A 20,786-nucleotide genomic window follows, 5' to 3' on the forward strand; every position below is an offset into this window, starting at 1 on the left:
TTCTTGTTTAACTTAATTTGCTAAGTAAAATAAAAATATAAGTTGTCAACTTATCACAGGTCAAAACTTAAAATAGTAGGTTGAATTGTCTTTAAATTCATGCTGGATTTTTTTAAAAAGTGAAAATAATAAAGTCGTGATTTTGATATAAACCTTAAACCTGATAAGACAGTTTCAGAGTTTCGACAAAGACAAACTTTCAAAAGATCATGATTTAATAATGAAACTATGAGCTAAAATGTAGGTTGTGGTTTTCTGTTGTCACTGTAGTGTAAATACACTTGTTGCCATGTTAAGTGTGCTATAGGCATCAATACGGCACATACTACATATGAAACTTTAAACACTCAATCCAGTATAACAGGTTTCACAAAATACTCAAACAATGATGAGAAATGAACACTTGACAGGAAGATAATGAGACATTTCCCAGCACACTTTTCAAAATAAAAGTTTAACCAATAAACATATATAGACAGAGGAAATTAAATCATCAGTAAGGTAGCCTATAAAAAGCCTTCATTCAAGATTGTTTAAACAGGAAAGTATTTGAAATTTCCCCTCAGTTGAAAGCTTTACATAAAACTACAGAAGAAACTTAAATATACATCTAGGATGATGCAGGCATTACTGTAAAGAATGTAAAAACAAAACCCAGCGTATACTACATCAACACTTCTCAAAAAAGTCCATCATGCATTGCTTTAAAAATCAATGGGTGAATCCCATGAAAACCTGTCCTGGTCACATTTACTCCAAAACAAAAAAAAAATATTTTGCCTAAAGAAAATGAAGCGTACTTAAACAAATTTCTACAACAAATAAGCAAAATTTTTTCTCCCAAATTCCCCAATAGATTGACGTAATATAGGCTTTTTTGTGATGTTTATTATTCTCAACAGTGATCATATCAGATTTTATAATTTACTGAAATACAGTAGTTTGTACTGTATTACAGTAAAAACATAGTAAAATTGTACTTTAAAACTTTATTTTATTCTTAACGGCATTCCAGGATCTATGGTTATATTCATGATGAGAACCAGTTGATCCACAAAAGTTCATCTACACACATGTTGAGGGAATGCCAATTTGACATTTTCAATTCGCCAAATCTGCATGTTTTTGGACTGTGGGAGGAAACTGAAGTACCCGGAGTAAACCCACGCTGACAGAGAACATGACAAAACTCAAACCACTATTTCCCCAAAAACTTTACTATTTAACCTATGGCGTATTTTGCATTGTGGTAATGAGAAGGAAAAAAAAACATACGCACCTGTCATAAAAAACCCAAAAAATAATTCATAATAGTTAAAAACAGATTTAAACTTTATTATGCAAAAATTGATATCTTTAGCTTTGGGATTGACCTGGAGTCCAGTTTTCAATAGATAAAGAAAAACTTAATAAACCTTGGTTCCTATAAAGGCACATATACAATCAAATATATAATGTAATTCATGACTTGACTGTTGTACAAAGGCCAGAGGAACCGGTTGGAAATCTTAAAGTAAAATTCATGTAAACCATTTCAATATGATAGATCTAAAGTGACATCATTTTCCACATATAACACTTAAAGTATTCCTTTAAAACTCTCTGTTTGAACGAGAAAACCCTGGAGTCCTTCATATGAGTGGAAATCAAGTTCTTTCCACATAAATCCTATAAAACACTGAATGTGGCCGCCAGATAGAGAAATCCCCTCCTAGAGTTCAGCAAATCCTTATAATTTAGTGTAGGAAATAGTCCATTTAATACGATTTTTGAGAAATTCCAAATGTTGGAAAACTGATGGGATGCAGAGGTTTGGCTGGCAGATCTTCAGTAAGACTCATGACATTTTCCCGATCTGAATTTTCTTCCAGGCTTCCGAGGCTGTGAATATGCAGGAGTCAATGATGCCCGCTACTGTAAACGTGCCGCCGATAATAGCGCATATCTATCCATAAATAGAAAGAATGGTGTCAAAGCAAATCCTTACAGAGAAAGAGAGAGAGAGAAAGAGAGAGAGAGACTTACTGTGGTAATGAAGCGGTATAACGGCTGTCTCCTCTCGGTGTACTTTACTGTTATTGGACTGAGGTCATAGCGAAACCAGATCGCAGGTATAATGCGTCCTGTATGGCTGTATGCCACATATTCCTAGTAAACATCCAAATAACAACATCTAAGAAGTTGATTTAAATGCCAAACGTGATTTGATATTACACTGACATACACACAATATTTTAAAATGTTTACTATACATTGAGCAGACATGAGTAAATGGGTGATTCTCACGAAACCATTGAAACACCACGGCACTAATGATTTTAGCTTTAAAATGTGTAATATAGTAACATTAAAAAGCATCAGAATTAACACAATACTGTGTTCTACCTTGCACAATGTGTGATTTCAACATAAGAATTTATAATTGTACATTTTATCTCATTTTCTGCTGAAATTCTCATTACCGCAATGTGTCCGGCTGTGTTTGAACATGCGTTATGTTGTAATTTAATAAAATTAACACAAAAATATTAAAAAAATAAATAAATGGATGTTTTGCTAGACTACTTTAGATGACAGAAAAAATATTTACTGAATATTCATGTATAATATTAATGAAGAAAAATTAGGAAAATGATGTGTCCATGCCTGATGTTCTCATCCTCCGCAACACTTTTTGAGAACAGTTTAAGCACACATACAGAATTTTAATAAAGTTTGATTTTGAGTGACCAACCACATGGACCAGTTACTTCAAGATGGCTACCAGGTAAGATCATTTTTTTTACAGTTAATTTGAAATATTGTCTTGTCAGAATGCTTACACGACATTTTGATTATCATTACCGCAACAGATGCTTATTAAATGTTAATTTAATTAATAGAAGCATAATACTTTTATTTTTAAATGCATGTGCAGAATCTCCAAATTATGTTCTTTCAGGTTTGTCATGTCATTTTGAAAATATGTCAGTGTTGATGTTTTCTGACTGTTGCGGTAATAAGATTTTTTAGGACAAATTTTTAAAATTATGTTACAAAAAGTGTTAAATGATAAGTAAACGTTTTTAAATGAATGTTCCCATTTACTCCAGACTTTGTTTTTCAATGTCTGGTGGGAAAAAAAATAAATGTAAGCAATTTTTACATTTTCATGCTTAACATTTTTAAAACCAAGTTTTCGTGAGAATCACCCAAATACTGTATCCCACAATGCAATGCGCCACCTTTCATTTTCAGTGTTCTGAATAAAGCGACAGCACTACCAGACAAATTGTTTTACTTTCCTGGATCATTATGTAATTTTACTGTGAACAGTTTAATGCATCAATAGTTTTAAGTAAACACGTGACATAACAGGCTGTATGCTGTAATTATTTATTTATGTAAACATTGCAGTATAACACAAAAGAAAACAACAGATCTGGAACATGAAGGTGAGAACACGATGACTAATTTTCTGGTAACCAGATCATAATATCCCTGTGCGTTTACACCTGTGCATAGGAACAACCTGACTCCACGTCAAACACGAGCCCGGTCACGTACACACTAATGCCTCCAGCTGTCACTGTAAATGCTGTTTTCAGAGGTGATAAATGCTCGATGGTGCTTAATAAAAAGACCCATAATTCCCTCCTGTGTCTATGGAGACCGCAGGTTGATTTTAAAGAGCTAGTTCAGAACAGACTCATATTTAGAGTAACACTGGAGATCACGTGTCAGATTCCTTATTCGCCACTGTGTACTGGTAAGAAAATCTCTGATTTCCCCCCAGCTCCTCGTAAACCGTGGGGACGATCTTGAGAATGTAATCATGGGATGCCAAACCTGCCAAAGGAGACATGTACTCAGATTAAATGTTTTAATAAATGCTGAGTGTAGATCATGGGTCTTCAACTACTAAATATGATGCTATATAAATTAATATTTATTAGTTATATGCTTGTATTATGTGTCATATATATATATATAAAAAAAAACGAAAAATAAATCCAGTATTTTGTCTTTTAATTACTGAAAAGTTATATTTTCATTTTTAATATTTTCAAAACAATTGCAGTTTAAAGGAATAGTCTACTCATTTTCAATATTAAAATATGTTATTACCTTAACTAAGAATTGTTGATACATCCCTCTATCATCTGTGTGTGTGCACGTAAGCGCTGGAGCGCGCTGCGACGCTTCGATAGCATTTAGCTTAGCCCCATTCATTCAATGGTACCATTTAGAGATAAAGTTAGAAGTGACCAAACACATCAACGTTTTTCCTATTTAAGACGAGTAGTTATACGAGCAAGTTTGGTGGTACAAAATAAAACGTAGCGCTTTTCTAAGCGGATTTAAAAGAGGAACTATATTTTATGGCGTAATAGCACTTTTGGGAGTACTTCGACTCGCCCGAAAAGTCCGCTCCCCTTCTCACTATAATGGGAGAGGGAGGGTGTTACTGCGCCGAGTCGAAGTACTCCCAAAAGTGCTATTACGCCATAAAATATAGTTCATCTTTTAAATCCGCTTAGAAAAGCGCTACGTTTTATTTTGTACCACCAAACTTGCTCGTATAACTACTCGTCTTAAATAGGAAAAACGTTGGTGTGTTTGGTCACTTTTAACTTTATCTCTAAATGGTACCATTGAATGAATGGGGCTAAGCTAAATGCTATTGAAGCGCTTACCTGCACGCACACAGATGATAGAGGGATGTATCAACAATTCTTAGTTAAGGTAATAACATATTTTAATATTGAAAATGAGTAAACTATTCCCTTTAACACTGAAAGAGCCAAATGTTGATAGTTGATGAACATAAAAGTGCAAGTGTAAATAATCAACTTATGTTTTTATGTATAGCACATTTTTGCTCACACCTACAAAGTTGCAATTTTATCATGCTATAATAAATCATCTATATGATGTTTTGAGCTAAAACTACACATACATATTCTGGGGACACCAAAGATTTATTTCACATCTTAAAAAAATCTTGCGAAATGGTCCCCTTTAATGCATCCAAAGCTCAAATCAAATCCAAAAATTATGCACTCGCCCCTTTGTGACTCTCCTTCCCGTTAATTGGCAATCATTTGTTGTGAACAGTGAAAAGACGACTTAAAAGTAACCACACTGATTTAAAATCAGACAAAAATGACCGGCGGGCTGGATAAAGATGATTGGCGGGCCGCATTTAGCCCGCAGGCCGCCAGTTGACTAGCCCTGGTGTTGATATTGTATGGTACAGATATAGTCTGAGTTTAATGGGGTCAGGTGACGTATGTACTTTCTCCTGTTACCCATCTATTAACAGACTGTTTTGTAACACAATCTGTGTGACTTGTGTTCTTATTTGATTGGAGAGTTGTTGGTGTCTCGCAATTGCACGTGTCGACAAACGGACGCGCACGCATAGTGTGACCCGCAGTGATGTAACAGGTCAGGATTATATCAGCTTTGTTGCTCATACACGAGATAAATCATTTTAACAAACGATACAGCAAATTATTTATTAAATGTTTTAAGTGTTCAACTAAAACTTTCTAGGAAAGACCAAAGAGGCTAAAAAAGTCTCCAGTGCATTTTCTGGATTTTTTCACTAACATGAGGTGTAAGGTCGACACTAAACATTAAGACATACCATTGGACTGAAGTTTGTTGGCTCCACCCAAAGCATTGAAAGCACCCTGAACATGTTGCACCTGTAAGAAATCACATTCATGCCTCAGTGATATTGCAGTGATTTAATCATGTTTCTTGTTAAACATTATGCATTATTGACTACTAACCTCCAGCTTCTGCCCAAAAGACAGTTTGTGAATGATGTGGGTCATATCAGGGTTCTGAGGCTGAGCGGTCGCGCTGTGTGTCGACACATGAAAGTTTCCTGGAACCTATGAAACCAGGGTGAATTAACATGTGTAAAAAAATACATTAAAATCAACTTAAAGGTGCAGTGTGTAAATTTTAGCAGCATCTAGTGGTGAGGTTGTGAATTGCAACCAACAGCTCAGTCCACTGCTCACCCCTTGCTTTTGAAACACATAGAGAAGTTACGGTAGCTGCCACAGGACAAACATGTCATCGTCGGAGACAACAAAAAATTGTCCGTTAAGGGCTTCTGTAGAAAAATGGCGGCACAAAATGGCGACTTCCACGTAAGGGGACCTCTTTGTATGTAGATAAAAACGTCTCATTCTAAGGTAATAAAAACATAACGGTTCGTTATGAAAGGTATTTATACACCCCTGATAATATAGTTTTGTATATTATTTTGCATTTCTGCCAAGAGATCCTTCTAAAAATTACACACTGCACCTTTAAAGGTATAGTATTCCCAAAAATGAAAATGACCCCATGATTTCCTCACCCTGAAGCCATCCTTGATGTATATGATTATCTTTTTCAGACAAACACAATTGGATTATATTAAGAAGTTGGCTGTTCAAAGCTTTATATAATAGTAAATGGTGCTTCTGATTTAAAGCCCAAAAAAGTCCATACATCCTTCACAAAAAATTCACACGGCTCCAGACAAGCAATGTTATTATGTAAGAAATGAATCAATATTTTAACTAAAATAACTGCTTATGGTAATGAGCGGCGCGCCTTCACGTGACAGTGTTTTCAGGACATGTAGTAGCGTGCTGAAAAAATTTGGTTTTCCATTTCCTGAATGGCATTTTGTTTTGCTTTCTATAATCAGTCGTTACCCGAAGCTAGTCATTTTAGTTTGTAAAGTTTTAAAGATTGATATTTTCTTACAAAATCGCATCGATTGCCCTCAGAAAGTCTTTATTAATCCCCTGGAGCCATGTGGATTACTTATGTAAAGGATGGATGGACTTCAAAATCAGAAGCTCCATTTACTAGAAAAGCCAATACATTTTCTAATATAACTCTGATTGTGCTTTTCTGAAAAAGATAGTTGTATACATTGAGGGTGAGTAAATCATTAGATAATTTTTCTTTTTGATTGAACTATCCCCTTAATAAACCCAACAACCAAAATCAAAATTCAACTTAACATTTTCTAAAAAAAACCCTTCATATTTGTGTGATGACATGCTTAAAATACCAAACAGAGTCATACAGTCAACTTTTCGGGTTGATTTCATTTAAAGAGTTAAGGAAACATCTGTACTGAATGAGCTTTTAAAAAGTGCTTTGTTAAATAAGGACAGGCAAAACAGCTGTTTTTGTTATCTTTCATTGGTTGGACAAAAATATAGTCCCACAACTCAGATACTCGGGGATACTCAGATGAACACCAATGTTAAAACGGGATAGCAGTTTTTAAAAAGTGCTCTTTCCCCGCCAGCATTTTTCATGATTTTCACAAAAGTTTTAATGCCTCCCAGAAAATGTTCTTCTAAATGAAAGAACAGACCCTCTGCTTTCAAACAAATGTTTTTTACATCCTACCTTCATCAGTTCTTTTTTTATCACCTCTCAAATATGGGTAGGTATCTTCAAAAACAACAAATTTTGAGCAAAAGCTGAGATAATCCATTTTTGTAAAGGACTTTTGATAGAGATCAGATTCAGAGCGATACTCAAAACTTAGAGGGACATACAGCTGTTTGCCATAGGGCAGGGGTGGGCATTCCTGGTCCTGGAGGGCCACTGTCCTGCAAAGTTTAGCTCCAAACCTAATTAAACACACCTGAAAATCCCAATCAAAGGCTTCAGTTTGATTTGAAAATTACTTTCAGGTGTGTTTGTTTAGGGTTGGAGCTAAACTTTCGAGGACAATGGCCCTGCAGGACCAGGAATGCCCACCTCTTACCTAGGGCGATACTGCCAAGTTTTATATGTTGCGGATCTGGTGGATAATAGGGGTATTGGGGATTGACGAAATAACTCGTCATTGGCGGGGAAAGAGTTAAAATGTGCATGTCTTACTTTATTAATAATGAATTCTCCCTCAAAGCGGCAGCCATAACCGTTGTTGAGAGGCACCTTCATTGAATTCTCTATGAGGCCCACTTCATGACGTCCCATCTCATCTTGAATGTCCAAACCCACCACTGTTCATGTTAACCAACAACACACAGAGAAAAGTTTACAGAGAACATTCCAGGCCATAAAGACTGACATTAGATTGACAGAAGGGTTGGGTTAGTTACTCATAAAAAGTAATTAATTACTAGTTACTAATACATCTTCAAACATGTAATTAGATTACTGTATAAATTACGCTCTCCAAAAAGTATTTAATTACTTATTATTATTATTGAGTAAATGATACAAAGATAGGCTTGAAACAGCTCGAAAAAATCATATAAAAGTACATCAATTATTCTGGCCACACTCAAAATCTCACTATTAACTACTTATACCGCAGTATGGTCCTGATTACTGCTTATTAATATTTAGTAAAGTAGTTGTTAAGTTTAAGTATACTTCACTGCAAAAAAAAAAAAAATTTATTTAAAAAAAAAAATCTTCGTATTTTTGTCTTGTTTTCAGTATCTAAATATCTAAAAATTCTTAAATTAAGATGCTTTTTCTTGATGAGCAAGAAAATAAATCTAGTTTTTAGATCAAAAATATCAAATTTTAGTGATTTTGTGCATAAAACAAGCAAAAAAATCTGCCAATGGGGTAAAAAAAAATCTTGAACATTTTTCTTAGTTGAACATTTGCTTACCCCATCAATACATTTGATATTTTGGTCTAAAAACTAGACTTATTTTCTTGGTTCATTTTGCTCATCAAGAAAAAGCATCTTAATTTAGAATTTTCAGGTATTTTTACTGAAAAGAAGACAAAAATACTAAGAACATTTTTTTCTTGAAAATAATTTTTTGCAGTGTTTACATGATGTTAAATCCACTATTGTATTATATATTATTCATTAGTAACTAGTTACACCCAACACTGAGTGACAGCAATAATAAGATCAAATATCAAAGAAGCAGTTCACCTAAAAATGCAAATCTTTACATCCACCCTCATGTCATTCACATTTTTACCATAAAACACAGAGAAATCAACATTGTATTAATAATTATTTGTATATTAAATGCATTATGGTTAAGTCTTCCCTTGTGTTGTAAGAATGATTTAGAATGACATAAGGGTCTGCAATTAATGGCAATTTTCATCTCTCACCATAAGTAATATTTTTCATACATATCTGCGTCAAATATAGTAAACAGTAGACAGTTTTATAAAATGGTTAGTACCAATCCTTGATTCTGATTGGTCAATAGCTGTGTTTTATTCACAATTGAACACTGATATGGCCGCTTCACCCAACGGTTGTATTTATCACTGCGCCCTTAGCAATCACACGTATCGGTTTGTTGTTTTTATTTGAGCTTTCATGCATATTACATATTGAAATGTTGTAGTTGTTTACGGTCAGGGACTATTTTTTCTAGCGGAATGAATGCTTTTATTGATTTAACTTCATGAAAGCACTAATAATTATTTTTTACTTTAATATTGTGTGGTAACCATTTTATAAAAGCAGTAAGGTACTTGAAGCAAGTGCTGTATCGTGACACTCTGCTTTGTGCCTAACAACGCCCTTCAGCCGTTACTTATTCACGATACGGCACAGCCTTTCGTACCCTATTGCTTACATATTTACTCGACAGTTTATTTATACAGCTCAGAAATAAAAACCCTAGACAGTGTAAGCCTGTACTTCGACTCGGCGCAGTAACACCCTCCCTCTCCCATTATGAGAGTGAGAAGGGGAGCGGACTTTTCAGGCGAGTTGAAGTACTCACAAAAGTGCTATTACGCCATAAAATATAGTTCCTCTTTTAAATCCACTTAGAAAAGCGCTACGTTTTATTTGTACCACCAAACTTGCTCGTATAACTACTCGTCTAAAATAGGAAAAACGTTGATGTGTTTGGTCACTTCTAACTTTATCTCTAAATGGTAGCATTGAATGAATGGGGCTAAGCTAAATGCTATCGAAGCGTCGCAGCGCGCTCCAGCGCTTACGTGCACGCACACAGATGATAGAGGGATGTATCAACAATTCTTAGTTAAGGTAATAACATATTTTAATATTGAAAATGATTAGACTATTCCTTTAAGCCTTTAAGCTAGCCAAAGCCGGCAAACTGAATGTATTTGCATTTGAATTTTCACGCGCGAATGATGCAAGTCAACTCAAATGTTCAAACGTCCAACCACACGCGAACCGCGCAATTTATTCACTTTATTCGCTTCTGGTGTGAACGCACAGTAACATTACCTTCTATACGAGTATAATTATTTATTAATTAATATAACTAATGAAAACTACATGGAAATTAATTATGTATAAAGTCTGGGGACGCCAAAGATTTATTTGACATCTTCAAGTCTTGTGAAATGCCCCCTTTAATGCATCCAAAGCTCAAATCGATCCAAGAATTATGCAGATTGATGGCACCTCACGCAGACCCTTTGTGACTCTCCTACCCATTTATTGGCAATCTTTTTGCCGTGTACGGTAAAAAGGTGGCTTTAAAGTAACCACATTGATTTTAAATCAGACAAAGATGACCAGTGGGCTGGATAAAGATGATTGGTGGGCCGCATTTGGCCCACCAGTTGACTAGCCCTGGTGTAAATTCTATACTTATATACTATTGCTCAAACTTTACCCTTCAATGCATAACTTGAATCATGAGGCCTATTGAGGTACAAATGTGCTAGTTAGCAGACCTACAGTTTTACTCGGGTAGAGGATGATGGGGTGATAAATGAGCAAATAAAATCTCATATGTGCAAGACCCTAGATGCACTAAGATGGAGATGTTTGCATGGATGAGCATGAACACTGACATTACCGTCAGAAAGTATAAAAATTGTGAGTTTGGTTAGGCATTGCAGTAAATGAGGTCATTATTGGGCAAGATGGTCTTCATGACTCATTACACAAGTTAACAGAAAGCTTACCAGTGATCTTCTAAAAACATCTTTGATAATAGGCATGACCTCCATTTCTCTTTCTCAAACGTTGAGAACTACCCAAGATGCTGTTCTGAACGCAGTTGGTGTAATGTTTGAGAAACACCCAGTTGCAAAAATGTCTGCAATCATTTGAGGATCTGCCAGAAAGTGACTTCAGATGTGACCACATACTTCCTGTGAGCAATCTCACAATCTTATACTGACTTTACTAACAAACTTTATTTTTGAATTTGGTCGCACTGGTTAAACTTGGTTTAACTAATTGTTGGACTCGAACTTCTAAAATCCCAGTTAGAGCTGAAGATACTACAGCAAAAAAGTATGTATTATAATTTTTTTTCACACCCTTGACCTAATACGAAATTTATACATTTCCTCTTTTATGACAGAGGCCACTGTAGCTAAGTGTAATCATAATGTTAAAATGTTAAATCTAGACAACAAACTGAAACTGTGCGTTCACACCAGATGCGAATGAAGCCAATAAATTGCACTATTCGCACGTAGTTTGATGCTTGAACATTTTGAGTTTACTCCCTTCATTTATTCATGAAATTCACGTTATTCACTCGAATACGCTCAATTTGCCAGCTTTAGCTAGCTTGTAGTTTCAATATGTATGTATGTATACAGCTCAAATTGAGTAAAGAGCGTTTTTTACAACTTATCAGATTGTCCGACCTCCTCATTCACTTTCTTCCAAGCAAGAAAGTTTCTATAAACCCCGGGTGTCCACATACAGCAATGATAATTTTGTCCTGTTTTGTATTTCTGCCTCAGCTCGCTACGTCGTAATTGCGTCACTCCTAGGACGAGCTCCTGATTGGTTAATGCGGTGCAAATATTTACCAAAGTAGAGATTTTTCAACTCAAACGTCAAACACCAGAATTGGCGCAAATCATCCCAGGATGTTTATTCTGTCTTTGCATTGACTTAACATGTACATTAGTGATGCGCGGGTCGGGATCCGCTTTTATGAAATATCAGCCTAAAGTGCTTGGAAACAGCCATTAGATTACATCGCCCTGTAAACTAGCAACAACATACGCTTATGAACCATAGTAACCAGCACGGTCATTTCAATATAGAGATAGGACGATTAGCGATTTCGAAGCACGGTTCATGAGGCTTCGAAACATTTACGAATCTTTTGTTTCGAATCATTGGTTCGGAACTTGTTTCAAACTGGCCAAATTCACGTGATTTTAGCAATCGATGCCTTATTACGTCATAACATTTCGAAAATCCGATGATTCACCACTAGGGGGAGTTGATCACAAATGACCAGTGTAGGTGAACTCGGGTCAGTTTTATTACAGAAGTTCATAAAACATTCATCCTTCTGACTAATAACACTACCATTTTGTCTACTTTTTGTTTATAGACAGATTTAATGACAAAAATGTGCATAATTACAAAGGGAGTTCGATTTAATGATTTGTTTGCCATAAATAAATATAAAAACACAGAATACACTTTTAGTTATGTCTTAGCTTTTACACTTTTTTGACCAGCAGGTGTTGCCAGCGTGTATGGTGTTTCGAACGCTTCAAAAAACTGAATCAATTTCCGAAGTAATTGGTTCAATTGATTCAAAGCTTTGAAAAGCTTTGTTTCTCCCGTCACTAAGGATAATGATAAACATTTTTAACTAGGGCTGTAACGATTAATCGCGTGTCCCATTAACGATTCTGAATCGCAAGGCCGCGATTCTTTGTTTCATGCACAGCTTGTGCTTGTACTATGCTCTGTGATCAGTAGGAAGTCCTTATCAATCTAAAATCATTATGAGTCGGAGTCGTTTATAATGTAATAAATTTAAAAAGCAACACTTGCTAAACAAAATCTTTCAAAATATTCTTTATTATCATGAAAATACCTGAAACAATTTAAAGAACGGCAATATAAATATTCCTGTAGACATTTCCTGGAATAGCGTTTGTAATGCTACTTCTTCTGTGGCACAAAGGGAGTTACTGCATGAGAGCGCCCCCTGGCTTTTGGATGTGCCGGGATTTCACCGTAATTCATTCAAATTCATTCATTGAGAAAACACGCATTTGCACGGTTAATCGTTACAGCCTTATTTTTTTTAACATTCACAAAGCAGTGTCTGTATTATCTATTTACAAATTCCCGACCTTATTTTCTCCCGCACCTTGTCTTTGATCTTCACTTTTAGTTCTTTTTTTGTTGTGGCTGGCAGTGCGAGCTGCTTGGGCTTTCGTTGGACATCAAGTTATGTTGCGCAAGTTGGTTTGCGCAAGTTGCATTGCGCAAGTTGCGATGTGCAAGTTACGTTGCGCAAGTTGCATTGCGTAAGTTGCATTGCTACGTAGGCCTACGTAATTTAACCTTATAAAAGAAACTAATAAAATATGAAATATATATTCCAATGACCCATCCCAATGACCCGCAATAAAGTGACAATTTCTTTACCAGCCCCAACCTGACACGTGGGTTATAAGATGACCATGACCCATTATTGGTTCCTTAAAGTTTAATGATTCAGTTTTTTAATGATTCAGAGTGAAATATAAAACTTTTAGTCTACACGACCTTGAGGAAACTCAATGGCCAAAAATGCATATAAAAAGGACACAGTGAATACTTAAAGGATTAGTAAATTTTCTTAAAAAATCCAGATAATTCTCACCACCATGTCATCCAAAATGTTCATGTCTTTCTTTGTTCAGTCGAGAAGAAATTATATTTTTTGAGGAAAACATTCCAGGATTTTCTCATTTTAATGGACCCCAATACTTAACAGTTTAAAACTGCAGTTTCAAAGGACTCTAAACGATCCCAAACGAGGCATACGGGTCTTATCTAGCAAAGAAATTGTCATTTTTGACAAGTAAATAAAAAAATGCACTTTTAAACCACAACTTCTCTTCTTTCTCCGGCTGTGTAACTCGCCAGCGCGACCTCACGTAATTGCGTAATGCCGTGGAAAGGTCACGTGTTACATATTTGTAACGCACATTTGCGGACCATTTTAAACAATAAACAATAAAAGACATTAATTAGTATCATTCCACATACAACAACGTCGGAACGATCCTCTTTCTCCACACTTGTAAACACTGGGGCGGAGTTTCGCATACATAATCCGTGACCTCTTGACGTAATGACATATTACGTGAGTTCGAGCTGGCGACAAGAAGTTGTGGTTAAAAGTGCATATTTTTTCATTTCTTGCCAAAAATTATAATTGTTGTTTCACTAGATGACATCCTTATGCCTCGTTTGAGATTGTTTAGAGTCCTTTGAAACTGCAATTTTAAACTGCATTAAAACTGTTAAGTGTTGGAGTCCATTAAAATGAGAAAAATCCTGGAATGTTTTCCTCAAAAAACTGAATTTCTTCTCGACTGAAGTCACTGAACAAAAAAAAGACATCACCATTTTGAATGACATGGTGGTGAGTAAATTATCTGGATTTTCTGGAACATTAGCTCAGTCCTTATTCTCATTACTAATGAATTCATAGCTGGAAAAAAGTCATGGCTTTTAAAACTCAAGTGATTGAATCATTTAAGCAAACATGAGAGAGCTTATCATTACCGAAAAAGACCATTTATCTCAAATCCTCTCACATGACCAAGTGATTTTCTGTTAAGTTGTATAGATCACGTATGATTGGTCCAAAAGTATTTCCTAATCCGTCTTTGAGAAAAGACACTCAATGTATGTCTTAAACCGAGACTTTCAGTGCTGGTAAGTCGTAGATCTGTGTGGGAGGCATTGTTTCCTTTCTTAATCTACGTCAAGAGCTGTTCTGTGCTAACGGGAAGGTTAACGCTTAAAAACATGCTACACTTATAACATGTCAACAGTGAATGACACATGGATAGAAAAGAAAAAGAGTTTTTATATGTATATACTCACAATCACAGTGTAAGTTTGGCAAACTGATGTTTAAACTCACATCTATCTTCCCACCACTGTCCTTATCAGGGTCATCGACATACAGTTCATTTACTCTATAAACACACAAGAAAGAAGTTGCCAATGATCCAAATCTGACATCAAAACACCAAAATTGTGCTCACTTGCATTTTTTTTCCTTACTTCCCATTTTCAAAGATGCTGACATCTGTAGTAATGTCTCAATCTCGTGTGAAGCTTTGTCACCAAGGTTACAACAGTGGGATTGTAATAAGGCCAGAAAGTCATGCATTGTACAATGTAGATGAAACATTAAGTTCTCTAGCCCCATCACTTCTTCATGTATGTTTCAATGTGTAGGCATGTGAAAATCAAACATGCAGCTTAATATGAGTCATATAGTACTCATCATTCAGTGATAATATATAAGAAAAGCATTAACACGTACATTTCTGTGCTTATATATCCCGTAAGTTCTGAGAGAAACAGGAACAGCATGAAGACGCAGCAGCATATTGAAACTGAGGAGAGAGGTCAAGAAAACATTAGTGAGAGGTTTAAACATTTATCACCAAAACACAGAGATCATTTCTCCCATTTCATGACTTATGCAGCAAATATTTTGTGTGCTTTATTTCACAATATCCCTCCTATTTGTTTGACCAAGTAAAGGAATATTTTTGGAAAAACTACGACATTAAGCATTTTTATTTTTAGCTATGATGTCATTTCTTTCATTTACATCTGACTATGCAAATGATTTAACAGTGTGAGGTGGATTTTAAAGTCAAACGACCATTACATAACACAGGGAAATGAGCGCACAGAGGTTTTATTGGGCTGGCTGGCGTAATCGCTGCTCTTCATCATGTGACCAAATGAGTCAAGAAGTTAGGAACGAGTGCATATTTACATAGAGACAGTCTCTCTATGAACTCTGTGGTCACATGACACTCGCCCATGGTACGTCATAGTGTGACTTGTGGTTTTTTTCCGGTTTACACAGGTTAATGTTTTGCTCGAACACAAACAATAAGGCGTGTCGCTATGACACATAGCTCCTAGGGTTCAGGTTTAATCAGTTCTTCCATTTAATGTAGAAAATACTTGGAAATGTTTATTTAACAACTTCAATGACACATAAATCAAAAGTAAATAATTGGGTCTTGTACCTTTTAGTTGGCTATAGTTCTGTTAACTATACAACTAATCTTTAAAACCATGTAGGTTATATAAGAATGGTGTCATCTTTGTTATTCTTGTTGTGATTTTAAATTAATTGCTGTTTTCTTTATTTAAAACTATAAATCAAACAGATGGTTAAATCAAAAATATACTTTTATCTTTGTAGAGGTCTAGCACATACTATGTGTGCACTACAGGCACTTGTATATCGCTTTCTAGGTAATTTTTATGAATTTTATTTCATTAACAGTTAAAATTGTAATGTATTGTTTAGAGCCCGACCGATAAAGGATTTTTAAAGGCCGATACCGATACAAATGTTTATTGGTTTTAAAATCCGATATTCCGATATTTTTTCCCTTTTTTATTTCAGAAACGCGCAGCAAAACATTAAAAGATTTCCCTAACATTAGTTATTTGTAGTTTATTTAAGAATTTTTTTCTTTTATTGTCACAAAAGAACAGAGGAACATCAAAATATATCTTCTGATAAAAGTTCTGATAAATAAAATGTATAAAAATACATACGTAAAGGCCTTTGAACAAAAACACAAAAACACAAAAACAACAACACCCAAAAAGTTACCAGTTTTAAAAGACTTGGTTCATAAATATAACTTTAAATAGGACAAATTCTGTTAAGTTCTGATAAATAACAACATGGTTGAAGGCTGTTTCGTCCAGTTTTTTAAAATATTCATTTATCGGCCATTATGAATGCCGATACCGATAGTATGCCTAATATCGGCCTGCCGATATATCGGTCGGGCTCTAGTCTTGTTTATTACTCATCTATAAAGTTCATACTGTTTATTGTATAACTTGTACAGTTTTACACATAAAAACATAAAAACATTTTTAATATTTTATTAAAAGCAATTAATTTCCAACTTTTTAAAAAAGAGTAAGAGTAAGTGAAGACTAAACTAAAGACATAAGTTTACAAAAAAATGACTCTTTAGCGATGTGTAAGACTTATAAATGACACTGAAAAAAGTGCAAAAAATAATTAAGTTTAGTTGATTTACTTGGTCACAGTTTGTTTTTTAGCTTTTATAATCCACAGCTATTTACCTTAAAAACATGACAACATAACCACCAAACCAGTTTGAAAGAAAAACACACAGTGTTTATGGTTGGTTTTAGTTAACGTGACTAAACGTGATGTAATTCACTCTAGACCAAAATACCAAGAAGCACAAGAATGATATGTTGCTGTGTATCGTGCCACAGTGAGTCAAGCGGCAACACCCATAACACATTACAAACATCTACACTTCAGTCACATGATGAGCTAAAACAAAGAGCCATCCAAAAAACAACAGTCAGGAAGCTAAAACTGAGTCAGCGAATTGCTTTGAGCACACACAGAAGTGAATAATCAATGTGGATCAAAGCAGGAATGTTGTGTGTGAGGAAACATGGCAGAACGGTCACAGTAAAAAAAAACAAGGGGTTGTAAAATCCTCCCACAGATGAGGATGCTTATTGTTTAACTGAAGTGAATGAAACAAACGGTGGCACTCACTGAAAGCTCCCGTATAGGTTGGCTGGGTGAGATCTTTGGGCACTTTCCTGTAGATATCGAACCTGGAAAGAAAAGAAGGAAGGGAAAAAGGGGGAAAGGTAAATATTGTGTTCTCCTGAGAAAAAGACTTGTGAAAGCACATTCTGTTCCCAGCGTAGTGTCAGGAATTACTGAAGAACTGAGGAATGTGAACTATGGTTGCAGTTCATGAAAGATCAATCCAGACGCAACAGTCTGAGACACACACACACACTTTTTCCCCGCCAGCGTTTAAAAAAAAAGTTGCCAACCAGTGCCAGCATTGTTTTAAATGATTTTCACAAAAGTTTAATGCTTCTAGAAAAATGTTCTTCTTTAAAGGTGCGCTGTGTAACTTTTAAGACGATCTCTTGACAGAAATGCAATGTAATATACATAACTATATTTTCAGTGGTGTATAAAAACCTGAAATGTATTGTTTTTATTAACTTAGAATAAGTTGCAACACACCGTGGGTCCCCTTACATGGAAGTCGCCATTTTGGATCACCATGTTTCTACAGTAGCCCAAATTAACAAACTGCTCTACAGAGCGTGTTTCGTAACTACAATGTCTCAGACGACAACATGCTTGCCCTGTGGCGGCTACCGTAGCTTCTCTATGTGTTTCGAAAGGAAGGGGTGATCTGTGGACTGAGTCGTTGGTTGCAATTTGCAATCTCACTGCTAGATGCTGCTAAAATCTACACACAGCACCTTTAAATATATAAACATACAATATATCAAATGAAAGAACAGACCCTCTGCTTTCAAAAATAATTATAAAAAAACTTTCATCCCATCTTCATTTTTTATCACCTCTAGAATATGGGTAGGTTTTAGCAAAATGCTGAGATAATTGCATTTTTGTAAAGGACTTTTGTTAGAGATCAGATTTAGAGCGATGATCAAAACCTACAGAGTTTTTACTGTTTTTGGATCAGTGGATGCTTCAGTGTTTTATGAGTTGGGTAAGAGCGGCACCTAGGGAATAATAGCGAAAATATGGACTGCCGTAAAAACTCTTCATTGGCAGGGAAGCGTTTTCCTTAACCCATTTGCGCAAATATAATTGACGATTTAACTCGTCAATGGCAGGTAAAGAGTTAAATGACTCTCAAACAATCATGTTTAAAAGTTTTTTCATCTGAAAGACTTGTGGGTTACACGGCAAACAAACATGTTTTGTAATTAAAAAAAAAATGTCCCTTGTCTTTATTATCTTCAATAATTTGTATTTACTGTAATGCTGCTTTGCAGCGATGCAGAATTGTGAAAAACGCTAAAGAAATAAACTTGAATTGAATTCACATAAAAGATCTAAATATCCTTAAAACAACATAAATATACAGGAGAAACTAATTAATATGCATCTGGCTTTTCATTTAGTTAATGTGATGAGCATGAAAGTTATAATTTCACTAGATGTGTAATATTTGTTTGGATTTTTGTTAATGTGGTGTGAAAATGTACTAATCTTAAAATTACTGCAACCTGTAACCTTTTCAGTTAAAAAAAACAAAAAAAAACAAAAAAAACATCGTTGAGTAAATACATAAAAAAATTCAGCCCAGTCAAACGAAATTACGTACCTATAGTCACATAATTTTTTATTCTTCTTTTGTGATCGTATCACGAATTTCATTTCACGTATTGGTTACTTAACTGTTTTGTCCTATTTACCATTTTTGCTTCGGTTTAGGGTTAGATTTGGTGTTTGCATTAGAATGTCACTTTAAGTATTGGTTTTATACATTTTTCTGATATTTTTTTTATATTTTAAATTTTTTTAAATATTTTTAAAATTACATCCTTACCCAAACCCAACTCTAACCCTAATGCCAGGCGACAATATTTAAAAAAAAAAAAAAATCAGAAAAAAGTATAAACCAATACTTAAAGTGACATCATAGCAGTTGATAAACCAATACGTGAAAATGACATAAACCGAAATTCGTGCTATGATCACAAAAAACGTGGAAATTCGTAACAGTTTCATGAAAAAGAACGAAAAAATTACGCGACCATAGGTACATAACCCTGTGAGACTGGGTAGAAAAAAATCAGTGTTGATCTCCTTAACCTTACCCAGATTCACAGCATTACGCTTATAATAATGATTTAAAATTGAGCTATTGGGTTAAATGTCACAGGAAATATAACTTGAACCTTTTGAACTTATTGCTGATTATACCACGGGTCTGTTCAATGCTGTATTCTGATTGGTTGAGAAATGTTCCACGGGCATGCATTATTTTTCGATAACCGCACACTGTAAAAAATCCAACTAATGAAATGTTGGACGGGCAAAAATATATAAGTTAAACCAATTTTTTTGTTTGAGCTAGTTGAGAAGACATATTATTTTAAGTCTAGATAAATCTGTGTTTAAAATATTAAATGAATGGTTATTTTCAAATCCAGTCAACATTCAGAATGGCTAGTGTTGACTGAACTAATTAAGACAAATCAGATAAATATGTGGACTTATGACAGCTATGTTTTCTGACAACAAAATGCTCATAATATTACTGTTATTTGGTCACAAAATGTAATTGTAAGAGTTGTTCAGGCGTGAATGTATGTGCTTTAAGTTTAAATATGCGGTCTGTTAATAAGGATAGCGTCTATTTAAAAATGTGCTCGGACACTTTCGGACGTAGAGGAGCTCCAGAAAATTACAGACACTTAAGCGCTCACACCCCGCCCAGCGCAGCCTCGCCTCGGCAAGCGCATCAGAAATCGACTGCTGGCTCTGGTATCTCTGTGGCGTTTAAACGTGATTTAATTCATTTTAATTTCTCATATTCAACAATGAAAGGGTTGTTTTAAATCATATTTTAGGATTGCACTTAATTGATATCGCTGTTGAGTGATGTTTCATATCTTTTACATTTGTTATAACCGGACTGCATGCGAATTTGAACTTCAGAGCTGAAGGAGCGGGTGGAGAAATAGTCCCAATATCATAACAATCTTAAATCAAACTTCTAAATGTACCCGTGTGTGTACCCGTGTGCGCGCGCACGTGCGCGCGACCCGCTCGCGCGCGCGTGTGTATGTACAGTATGTGCGTGAGTTTTTAATTTAAAATGTCTTAACTTAACTCGGAAGGATCTGAATTACAGGTCATTTCATTTGAGATCATTCCGCATGTAACAGCTGCATCACTCACTGTTTCCCACAACGGCACAAGTCATCAGCCGTTTCCTCAAGTTCACGTCAGGTAAGTGTTTGTAAATAAATT

At 35.2% G+C, this 20,786-nt stretch overlaps 1 protein-coding gene across 2 annotated transcripts in view; it reads right to left on the bottom strand.

The window, feature by feature from the left end:
• Window positions 1–244: 244 nt before the first annotated feature.
• ergic1 (endoplasmic reticulum-golgi intermediate compartment 1) overlaps window positions 245–20,786 on the bottom strand; it is a 34,552-nt gene continuing 14,010 nt past the window's right edge. For both annotated transcript variants that reach the window (XM_073854055.1, XM_073854054.1), the window contains 9 exons: window positions 17,523–17,584; window positions 15,258–15,330; window positions 14,810–14,904; window positions 7,897–8,021; window positions 5,781–5,885; window positions 5,633–5,693; window positions 3,724–3,828; window positions 2,026–2,144; window positions 245–1,945 (listed from right to left, as the gene is read on the bottom strand). In XM_073854055.1, the coding sequence (XP_073710156.1) occupies window positions 1,838–1,945; window positions 2,026–2,144; window positions 3,724–3,828; window positions 5,633–5,693; window positions 5,781–5,885; window positions 7,897–8,021; window positions 14,810–14,904; window positions 15,258–15,330; window positions 17,523–17,584 (853 nt within the window). In that variant the 3' untranslated portion in view covers window positions 245–1,837. The remainder of the gene's footprint in view (window positions 1,946–2,025; window positions 2,145–3,723; window positions 3,829–5,632; window positions 5,694–5,780; window positions 5,886–7,896; window positions 8,022–14,809; window positions 14,905–15,257; window positions 15,331–17,522; window positions 17,585–20,786) is intronic.

The sequence above is a fragment of the Misgurnus anguillicaudatus genome, chromosome 16, assembly GCF_027580225.2.
Source record: "Misgurnus anguillicaudatus chromosome 16, ASM2758022v2, whole genome shotgun sequence".
Classification (NCBI taxonomy): Eukaryota; Metazoa; Chordata; class Actinopteri; order Cypriniformes; family Cobitidae; genus Misgurnus; species Misgurnus anguillicaudatus.